General features: G+C 34.4%; 1 protein-coding gene across 5 annotated transcripts; it reads right to left on the minus strand.

The window, feature by feature from the left end:
• Positions 1 to 3,582: 3,582 nt before the first annotated feature.
• Positions 3,583 to 10,594, minus strand: LOC18422853 (short-chain dehydrogenase TIC 32, chloroplastic). 5 transcript variants are annotated; one of them, XM_088871290.1, is made up of 8 exons: positions 10,355 to 10,594; positions 8,418 to 8,649; positions 7,789 to 7,868; positions 7,059 to 7,212; positions 6,036 to 6,105; positions 5,650 to 5,737; positions 4,085 to 4,131; positions 3,583 to 3,976 (listed from the first exon to the last, which is right to left on the minus strand). In XM_088871290.1, exons 1-8 carry the CDS (start codon positions 10,461 to 10,463, stop codon positions 3,806 to 3,808), a joined length of 951 nt encoding a protein of 316 aa, XP_088727416.1. In that variant the 5' UTR covers positions 10,464 to 10,594; the 3' UTR covers positions 3,583 to 3,805. The 5 variants fall into 5 exon arrangements, with proteins under 5 accessions (XP_088727416.1, XP_088727415.1, XP_088727414.1 ...); XM_088871289.1 differs by having other exon boundaries at positions 5,650 to 5,734; positions 6,033 to 6,105; XM_088871288.1 differs by having other exon boundaries at positions 6,036 to 6,111.
• Between the last annotated feature and the right edge of the window lie 860 nt (positions 10,595 to 11,454).

An 11,454-nucleotide genomic window follows, 5' to 3' on the forward strand; every position in this document is an offset into this window, starting at 1 on the left:
ATAAAAAGTGTCTTTTTAACTCAATTAATATAGGCCATTCATTTTAGTGAGATGTTTAGATCTAGGCATTGGAAAGATTTTTTTCTTTCCAAACTTTTTAGATTCCTTTGTTTATTATTAGGTTAACGACCTTGATAAAAAAATATTTTGAATTCATAATGGTCTAAATATTTAAATTCACCAAATGGATGGTCGAGATTCATTATTGGAGAGCACTCATTTTGACCATATAGGGTGCAAATTGAATTTTATTTTTTTGGGGCTAATTATTGGGACAAAGATAGTGTGTGTGCAAAATTTGGGATCTTACAATTGCCTAGGGGTGGCATTGGGTTGGATATGGGTCGGGTCCAACTCGACCCGCATTCGGACCCAAATGTATTCGTGTCTAGGTTTTGGACCCGGACCCGACCAGTCAGTTCCATAAGTTGGACCCATACCCGTACTTGTCGGGTCTCAGGTCTATAACGTCGAGTCTCGGGTCTAGTTGGGTCCATTGCCACCATTACTATGAGTTTTTTTTTTTTTTGTCCTTTTTTACTATTATATATTCATATAATTGACAACAATGTCACAATCAACAACCACTAGATTTCAAGCCATCTGATTTATTGTTTAATAGATAAAGCTGACTACGAATATTTATTGTAAATGATTCTTAATACACCCAAACGTATAGGGCTTGAAGTATTTTATTTCCAACAGTTTATGCGTCCAACAGGACCCGGACCCATACCCAGACCCGTGTCAGGAATTGTTGTACATGGAAGCTCTAAACCTGACAGGGTTGATTTTTTTGGCAAATAAAGTAACAAGAAATAAAACATGACACACATATACAAGAACACAAATATTTACGTGGTTCACCCCAGAAGGGCTATATTCACGGACACGACAAACTGAAATCCACTATACCAATAAAAGTTACATCAAAGATTTTAGAACAAACCTCGACAAAAAACACAGTCGAGCAAACTCTTTTAAATCACTCTCCCTTCTCTTTACTTCTGGCGACCATTATCGACAACACTAGATATAGACATGAAGGCAATGAGAAAATAACTATCTCATATTAAAAGAGAAAACAACCCAAAATAATTATGAGAATACAAAAAACAAATATCTCAATCTTCAGGAGAAAAATCTCTCTTCTCTAAGTGGAAATTACATCTTATGCACAAGAGACTATGTCTCCCATCTCTCTTTAGAGGAACCACCATTCCCATATGATGTCTCAAATGGGACGCCAAATTCTCTGCACTTTCATCCCATATATATAAGGTGAGGAATCTATACCAAATAGAAAACTTCATATTGATATCATAAATCTCAAAACCAAGAGATATATCCAAAAGTCTTAATCTTTTGAGATTTCTATTTCCTTTAGGAAACTTATCAATATCAATCTCAATCCCACATAATATGGGATTTTCTTATGTGGGTAATTTTGGATAACACCAAATCCAATAATCTCCACATTGATATCAAAATCATCTGCTTACCATGCCAACATCCATTGGATAACTTCATAAATTCTTTATCTTTTGCCAAATAAATTTTTTCATCATCTTGCTAAAAATAATGTTTGCCATAAAATTTCTCCACTTCGAACTTTGCATTCGAAATCTCTATTGTCATACCGAAAACCCAAAATCAGCATTCTTGCTAAAAAATAGTGTTTGCCATCAATTTCTCCACCTCAAACCTTGCATTCGAAATCCTTAGTGTCATACCGAAAACCCCAAATCAAAATTATTGTTGAAAAATAGTGTTTGCCATCAATTTCTCCTCCTTGAACTTTGCATTCGAAATCTTTATTGCCATATCGAAAATCCTAAATCAAGCTCTGATACCACTTGTTGTGCGCGGAAGCTCTAAACCCGATGGGTTGATTTTTGACAAATAAAGTATAAGAAACAAAACATGACACATACCACAAGAACACAAAGATTTATGTGGTTTATCCTAGAAAGGCTACATCCACGAGCACGGCAAACAGAAATCAAATATACCAATGAAAGTTACATCAAAGATTTTGGGACATAGAGTTACCTCTCTAAACCTTAACAAAAACCCAAGTTGAGCAAACCGTTTTAAACCATTATCATTTTCTTTTTTTTACTTCTGACAACCATTACTGACAACACCAAATAAACACACGAGAGCAACGAAAAACTAAGTTTCTCTCTAACTAAAAGAAAAAACAACCCAAAATCTCTATGAGAACCACTTCTCAAACAAGCTTTTCAATCTTCTGAAAAATTCATGAGACACCATCAAATGTTTTTCTTCATAGGAAGTTTTATTCTCTAAGAGGAATTGCATCGTATGCACAGGAGACTGTGTCTCCCTCTCTCTTTAAAGGAACAACCATTCTTATATAATGACCCAAATAAGACACACCTATCCTCTGCAATTTCAGCCCATATATATAAGGTTAGGAATCCACACCAAATAAAAAACTTCCTATCGATGTTACAAATATTAAAACCAAAAAATATATCCAAGAGTCCTAATCCTTTTGGATTTCTATTTTCTTTCGAAAACTTATCAATATCAATCTTAATCCCACAAAATATGAGATTTCCTTATGAGGGTGATTTTGGATAGCACCAAATCCAATAGGTATACTTGCCGGGTCCCGAGTTGGGTCCAAGTCTATTGCTACCCCTACAATTTATAGAATTGTGGTTTTATTATATTACAATGACATTGTGACATTAAATTACTCCCTTAAGTATAAACACCACAATCACAAAATCATGTGAATTGCTGAACTATTTATTTGACAACCAACCAAGTGAAGTTACAAGATTATGTCAAGTTTGATTCAATTTTTTTTTAATTTTTTTAATGTTTTGATATAAAATGTGGTTCAAGCTTGTGGGCTGTACCATGTGATTCTCGAGTAGCTTGTATGGCTAGAAAATATCTCTTTCCCACTAAGCTGCTCATGTTAAAAGAGAACCAAAGACTTTTTGGCATGGGTTCTCATATCATGCAACTTAGAATTTTAGAAATTGTTTGTTGAACTAGTCTAGTAGGAATACATCACATTTTAATTGTTTGCAATGCAACCAATTTTAAAGCAGTTAGATAGCTCTATACTAGTTTGCTTCTTGTCAGCCAAATTCAAATGGGATTATATACTATGAGATCATTTATCTTTGTGTCACAAGTTCATCTATCAATCAAATGTCAAATTAGATGGTTGTGTTGTCATAAAATTCAGGAAGTTTCTTTTTAAATTTTGAGTTTAGTCAACAACACAACCACCTAATTTGAAATCCAACCGACAAGAACGATTGTGATCTCTTTATACCAAAAGTAAATAGTCTCTTTGTATACTTTTCCACTTCGAATATTATAGATAACCCACAAGCATAACTTAACCAACTCCAGGAGCAATTGAATTGGGATTTTTTCTTTTTATCAAATAGAAAACAAAAATTGACCTCCTTAACAACAGGGAGAAAGGAAAAATGTACATTTCACCTAGGACTTGAAGGCTGAATGCTTGGATTATTTTCTCAATGGTTGAAAACTCTTAGTTTAGAATAGCCATTTAAAAAACTATCGAGATTATCAGAACATCATAGAATTTCTTCTTTTATGCAATTAAGTAAAAATAACATGAAAAAACCATATCTTTTGTGAAATCCTATGTACACCCCCATATTTTCCCTGTTCTTAATTGAACTCCACAATTTGATTGCTTCAAAATATTTCAGAAAGCCAGCAAATTCCTGAACTGGAAGATGTAGTACCCAAGCTCATCCTTGAAAAGCATCAATTCATTTACGAATTAAGAGATGCAGCAACAGATCAGGCCCATTGAGAAATCCCATAATTTCTTGGCCAACTCCTGATTCATGGCTTGTGAGCTTGGTTTCGCCAAATTACTGTCTGCAAAATATTTTCCAGTGACACCCTGGACTTGCGGATGCAATGCAACATAGCATGTGGTTGCTGCTCCCTAAGAGAGAGAGAGAGAGAGAGAGAGAGAGAGAGAGAGAGAATTCGATGAGATATGGATGTGTATAGCTTGAAAAGAAAAGAAGTCATTAACAGTATTATCTCTTACCTGCTGTATATTTTTCAGAACATACTTGCCGAACATATTCACGATACCTACAGAATGAACCCACAATATCAACGACTACGGATTGAATTAAAAGTAGGATTTCCGAGGATTAATATTGAGTGCATACATTATTTCAATCTAAGTTCCAATACCATGTATACTCTTATGTGTCTATGAGAGAGTGACTAAGATGCACATCTATATTGAATTGATTTATGCATAAAAGAAGAAACAAATCTCTGTTGAAAAGTAGATTAGAATGTATTAATTCCATTTCCAAGTAACACAAAGATTGGACTGCTATGCTGCAATGCTAACCCAAAGGAAAAAAAAAAAAAAGAACCAAAAAAAAAACGAACAAACAAAATACGAACAAAAAACAAAAACTATGTGCTATCTTAATAAAATTTCACCATTTATTAATATTCTCTTTCATCTAAGGGCCCATGTTGAAGAAGGAAGCGAATTTGAATAACTAATTTCAGTTTCTTATCACTTTGGGCTCGAGCCATTTAAAAACTTAACCTTGGAGAAACAACCATCATGTTGTATCATCAATTTCCAATTTGAGAAATTCTATTTTAAATAAATATTGAGATTTCCAATCCCAGATTCATAGTGGCTTTCACAGTCTATAGCTCAACTATATTATGAAGTATGAGTTGAGGGGAGCATTTGTCATATTTTTGGATAAAAATACCCCTATTATTGCGTTTATATATGTGTAAAAAACACAGATAATAATATAATATGAAAATATGAAAATATGAACACATAAACATACATATGTATGTTTGCATACAATTGCATGTATATCAGTATGTGTAAGGAGTTCTACATTGACATATATGCAGGTCTACAATGAATGCATGAGTGGACTTTGCATGTACCACAGCATCCTTATTTAGACAAACATATCCATGTATCCATATGTATAAACAATACACAGATGTATGTGTAAGAAGTTTGCATGCGTATGCATATGTATATATGTTGTATGTTTGCATATGTTTATGCACATATATGTTGAAAAGCTCAACTGGCACATGCCAATCTCTATGTTAACATGAGAATAGAGAAACCAAAAGGAAACCCATACGCCAATGATCAACAACTAACAGATGCTAACCATAATGGGACATTCTTTATATGATGTAGCCTACCATACTTGTATGAGGTATATCATCAAGAATTCACTTCAGAATTGAGCAATTATAATATAGATCAATCCCAAATACCATTTTAGCAACGTTTACATATCATTCTTGCCCACTTCTCTTACTAGCTTCAACCATGATCCACTGGTACCCTTTCTGATCTATCACCATTCAATGTCATTGTCTTATTCAGTATCCAAGGACAAAAATCCTACCAAAAGTTAATTTTTCACTAAATATATGAATGTGAAAAAGAAAACTATAAGGTGAAGATATACTCTTATCTCTTGAATGAGACTGCAAATGCAATCTTGTAAAAAAAATTGAAACTAAATTCCAATTTAAATTGTTTTCTTCGGATGTAACAATTGACAACATAAAACTAGATCCTATTAAGGAATACCTCACCATTTAGAAAGCTGTGATGGCGCAAAAGATTAGTTACTATGGCTCCTGGATGCACTGAGTTTGCAGTTAAGTCTATCCCTTCTTCCTGCTCAAACAGAAAAAAATAAATAAAAATCAGTGTACAAATTATGTCAGCAGGATCCTAGAAACAGGAAGCTGATGTCAAAGAAGCATTTTTGTATTTAAGAATAATTAGAAAGCGGTCCTCTTTTTGGTAAATATGAAATTTGTGTCAGATTTGCATAACAAGTCATCCAAAGTTAGTCGACAGATAGATTTAAAGATTAATGGATGAAAGTTAATTAACAATTAGAAAACAATTTGAAAATTTGAACTAAAAACACTTTGCAGACTAATCCTCTGTGTGTGAGTTAAGAAGATACCACTAATCTCCTTGCAAGCTCATTAGCATGCAGTATGTTAGCAAGCTTTGACTGGCCATACGCGAAAATAAAACTATACCTGCAGGTTGAGAAAAAGATAATTACGGAAATAAGAAAAGTGGCAAAAAGCTCACTTTTAGAATACCCAATAAAAGGTTTCTGAGAAAGGATCTCGTGATGTACAATAACAGGAGAGAGAAATGAGCTTACGATGGGGAGAACAATCTAATTTGACAACATCAGATATCCAAGTGCAAGTATTCTGGCAGATTTCAGTTATACAGAGATTTCGGGCCTGATAGAAATGGCAATGGGTGGGCAAATAGAGAAATCCATAATTAATGAACTTGTTACTTTGGCCAAATCAGTTAGGGGCTTAGGGCATGGGACTAAGATGCCAGGTTTGGATTTATTTTTTTCTAACAGTTCACAATTCATTGATATACACTAGGCAAAGCAGGCCAAGTGAAAGGAATCATTCACTGATGATGGAAAATAAACGATTAACTTACCTGTTACAATTCATTGATCACTTGAACAAACGTGAGATAACTATAACAAAAGGGATTGAGTACTACGAGACCATTTATCTTTCTTACAAAGAGGTCGCAATTACCTCTAGACAATAGATATCAAATTGGATGGCTTGGGGTGTGTCATGAAGTTCCACAAATTTATTTTTGAACTCTGAGTCTAGTCAATGACATGCTCAAAACCAATCAATATTGAAATCTGAAGGACATTGTGATCCCCTCGTGCTACAAGTAAATGGTCTCTTTGTATACTTTTCCATAACAAAATTGGTTGAAAATTGAAATTACAATTGTTTACGAGGTACAGTAGACCCAGACAGAAACCCAACAAAGATTCAATCATTTCCCATTTATCATTAATATTTTTTCAACAAAACTGTTTTGAAAAAAAATCTGACCTCAATATTTTAGTTTGAACCCTACCCGAAGAACGAAGCCAAATTTCTAAATGTTCATCTAAACATCTTTGGTCAAGAAAATTGCAAAATAATACCCTGACTTATCATTGATTTGATCAAACCAGATTCCTTCCCGATATGTCAATTTATGACCATCAGAAGAAACATTCACTATTCTTCCTTCTGTTTTGCATTTCCTTGCCGTAGTTTTCATGTTCTCCAATAAAAGATTCGTCAGGAGGAAATGACCTACAAGAAAATGATAGTTAGCAAGCCCACTCCTACCTACATCATTTTACCTAATATAATATTACAATACATGCTTACTCAAAGTATAATAGCACATTATATCATCATTGCAAGAAAGAAGAATAAAAGATAAGCTTGTCACATTTTTAAAATCCATACTTCGTTTTTCAGAAAAGATTGATTTCAAAGGCTGAATAAAAGACCAAATATAGAGTCATGAAATACTCTTGGAGATTGGCTCAAATTATCACACTTCATAAAAAAAAAAAGTGAGTTGTCAATTGTCAATATAAACAACATAGTGAATCGGGTAATCACATTGAGAAAGTATACCATGGTCGAATAAATTATGCCTATTGTATACAATACTCCATATTCACCATCCATTCCCTCGAATGAATGGTTGGGGATCAACTCGCAACCAAGTGTCCGTATATGGACCATACTCCAATATGTCCAACCATGTTGGGGTATGGTGCACTTTCCCTACCATGTCCAATAAGTGAGATGGATTAGTAACTTAAAAGGGCAGCAGCATCTACAGGCATGCAGAAGGATAATCCAAGATCTTCACACCTATGTGATTCGTGGCGAATTGCAGTTCTATTCCATCCTCAGAAAGCTGGAATGGTGTTCCCATAACCCCTGCATTATTACTTCCAGTAAAGAAGAAGAGATGATCAATTCCATTCTTCCAATTTAATGAAACAAGAAATGGTATTTAGTTTGAAAAAGCCATTTTATTTTACAAGCATGAATAAAAAATCAGGTTAGAAGCCGATTCTACTCGACATGGTGGTCTTTTGAGTTGTAAAAGTGTAGACGTTGGGTTTTCCCAAGTTTTAAATAACCTCAATGAGTTGACAATCAGACTCTCTCAGTCTTACTAACAAATGTGAGTTTTGCCTTTTTTTTACTTTTAAGCTGGAGCATTTCTCCAACTCTTGCTCACTCAGAGTAGAGAGAGAGAGAGAGAGAGAGAGAGAGAGAGAGAGAGAGAGAGAGGGGAACTGCTATTCTTCCAATGTTCTGAATCTTCATTATTTTTTTCGAAAAATGAAAAACCTGCCTAGTCAACTAACCTTTTGGCTCAGATTGAGTCTCAGTTGAAGTTCAACTTTTTTAACAGTTAAAACCACCAGAAAGATATAGTCATAAAATATGTTCATGGAAAATATAGCCCCATTTGTATTGCATTTCCTTACACTAGAATGTTTAGAGGAAGATCCATGGAGTTGAATTCAGATGCGAACTTCCTCACGGATGCCATAGAACTAAGATTTAACTCCATAACATCAAGTTTTGCTGAAGGATTCTGCTTAATTATTGTTTCTTTAACTTCCTGACCAGCAGCCACATTCCTGACAGCCAAGATTACATTTGCTCTTCTCAAAGCAAGTACACGAGAAGTCTCAATACCTATACCACTTGAAGCACCTACAAGTAGAAAAGAGATCAATATAAGAATTAAATAATATGATTCGTGAAATAGGTTAAAAAAGAGATGGCAAAGGATAAGACAAATTCTACTGGGTTTGTACCTTTTCCCTTCACTGGCTCTTTTTAGTTTTAGATAGTTTCTTTCTATCAAAAATTTGACTTACTCTTAGATATATTCCCTAAAATATTACAGAAGGCCACATTTTCCTAAGAACATACCTCTTGCAAGGAAACAGGCAAGTAACTAAGTAAGCTGCTACCACAGCCAGCATCACACGTAAGTCATCAAATATATCTAGAAAGAAGCTCTAGATCATTTTTATTGATATAAAAAATGACATCCCTTTGTGTTAATTTCTAGTGTATAAACAAATGATCCGTAGTTTCTTTGGTGTTTCGTGTGTTAAAATACTAAGTTGGGAAAATGCTAACCCCAATTCTAAAATGATCCTTCAGTCAACATCTTGTCAATCTTTGCTATCTAGCGAAAGGTTAGCATCCCATGAGGGATCAGAACACCCTAATCAGATGTCTTGGAGATGTTCAGGCACCCAACCAAAAATTAATAAAAGAGTGATTTAACAGAGATCATTCATAATCCACCCTACTTCTGTATCTTCCTACCAATCTCAACTTTTATGAAGAATAGATAGTGAAGCCTACAAAATGAGGAAATCCCACTATTCTTTCAACGCCTCCCACCCAAGACAATCCTTGATCATGACATTTGGATCGCTTCATAGTTGCCGGGATCACCCAACATAGGTGGCAATCCTGCTCCAGAATTTCGCCCCAGCGCCTTGGAAAGGGATCTAGATTTTTAAATTTCGGCATCTCAATCCCCACAATTAGGGCACTAATGATTCTTCCTTCATAAGGGTCAAGGCCAGTATTTACACACATGTCACCCAAAATAAATTCACAACCATCCTAATAATTTTGTGTGAAGAACCAATGCAAGGTTTATAATGTTAAGGCGGTCGTTGACGCTTTCCGTGATGATTCAGCAGTGCTATCATGTGCTTTGTAATGCAGTACACTGAGACTGGATATTAGATGGGTCATGTATGTAATAATCCAACTGCACTTGAGGATTTTTTAAAAGCAGAATATTAAGAAAACATAGCTGCTTTTTTTTTTTCTCTACCAATTTAACAGGAACACAAAAATAGTTCAATTGAGAAAGATTTTAGAGCCATGAATAATTATCTAGGCAACTAAAATATACAAAATCATAGATATTAAGCTGCATCAATCACAAATTTTCCCTCCAAAATTGATGAGTGAAACTAAACAATACTGGATTTATGCAAGAGATTCGTTTGTAACAAGAATTCATTATAATACAATGGAATTCAGGAAACCTCCATGCATTTCAGAAGTTTAGAGAGAAAATGAAAAATATGGGTCTTAGGATATCGACAAAAGCGAGAAACCCAATAACTGTGGTTCAGTTTTTGTAGGATGCAAATGCTTTTTATGATTTTTCACAAGAAATTGGAGAGAAGGAGAGAGAGGGAGAGAAAGAGAGGAAATCAAGAACCACCAACAGAGAGAGAAGAAATTTAAAACTACAAAAATGTAAATTTGCAGAGGAATTAATACTCAGATAAGCAGATAAGCAGAAGAGGCGAAAAGCCAAAAAATTCAGAAAGACAAGCAGGTAAAGAACCCATGAGAGAAAAAGAAGTAAAAGGGCCACCTGTAACAATGGCAGTAAGACCAGTAGCATCGATGCCCTCTGTTACTTGCTCTGCTGTTGAAGAATAAGAGAAGCCTGATGGCCCCTTCCTACCAAGCAACCAATCCATATCTCTCTCTCTCTCTCTTCTCTTCTTCCTCTTTCTCTCTCTCTCTCTTCTCTTCTTCCTCTCTCTCTCTCTCTCTCTCTCTCTCAACTGATGCCAAGTAGCTCCCAGCTGGTTTACAGCGGCTACCGAGGCCGGTCCTTCCCCGCCCTCTCTCGAAGGTATTCTTTTTTTAAAATGGGTGGATGGGGCTGCAAGCCTACCAAAATAAGTAAAGGCTGACCTCATCATTCATCAAATATTACGATTAAAGTGTTGAAAACTTTTAAATTGATCATCTCAACTTGAATATTATAGTCTTAAAAAAATAAAAAAATAAAAAAAAAAATTAAAAATAATGTATATTGCAACAAATCATCTAGACTATCTATTTCTTTCTAAAATAATATTAATAAATCCACAAGATTTGTACCATTTTTTTAATTTCAAATTTTATTGTGTGTTATAAATTGATTTTAGAACTATGATGAAGATTTTCAATAAGCAAAATGCTTTTCAGATGTGGATTTGAGACGAAACTTTATTTTGTTTTCATAAAGAGTAGGCCTTATAGAAACTTCATCTTTTTTTTTCTATTTCTATTTTTTTCTATTTTTATTAGAAGCAGTTTCTATAGGGCCTAGGTTTAATGAAAACCATGAAGAGTATCAACTCGCATCTCCATATGAAAAGAACTTTAGGCATAAAAAATCTTCATGATGTCTCTAAAATTAAATTCCAATACCGACTATGAGATTGGAAGTTCAAAAAATGGCAAATCTTTTGGATCTGTGAACACTTATTTTTAAAAATAAATAGTCTAGATAATGAGTTACAAAATACACTAAATTTAAGAGTTGACGTCCTAGTTTTTTTTCAGTACTATAATGCTCTAGCCCAAGATGATCAATTTGATGTTTCAACTACAATTTTCGGTAGCATGGTCATTTCTTAGCCCTGATCACTTCAAGATAAACATTGATGGGGCTTCCATGCATAACCCAGGCCAAGCAAG

Source organism: Amborella trichopoda, chromosome 7, assembly GCF_054954075.1.
Source record: "Amborella trichopoda isolate Santa Cruz 75 chromosome 7, AtrichopodaSantaCruz75HAP2 v2.0, whole genome shotgun sequence".
In the NCBI taxonomy this organism is placed as follows: domain Eukaryota; kingdom Viridiplantae; phylum Streptophyta; class Magnoliopsida; order Amborellales; family Amborellaceae; genus Amborella; species Amborella trichopoda.

What these genes read in the sequence shown, in the direction of transcription:
- LOC18422853 (XM_088871287.1), bottom strand. Translation starts at nt 10,463, where the DNA reads ATGGATTGGTTGCTTGGTAGGAAGGGGCCATCAGGCTTCTCTTATTCT. An exon ending in ATTCGCCACGAATCACATAG is followed by an intron (nt 7,213 to 7,788) that starts GTGTGAAGATCT and finishes ATTTTCTTGTAG; the next exon opens with GTCATTTCCTCCTGACGAAT. An exon ending in CCATCACAGCTTTCTAAATG is followed by an intron (nt 4,132 to 5,649) that starts GTGAGGTATTCC and finishes TTCATTCTGTAG; the next exon opens with GTATCGTGAATATGTTCGGC.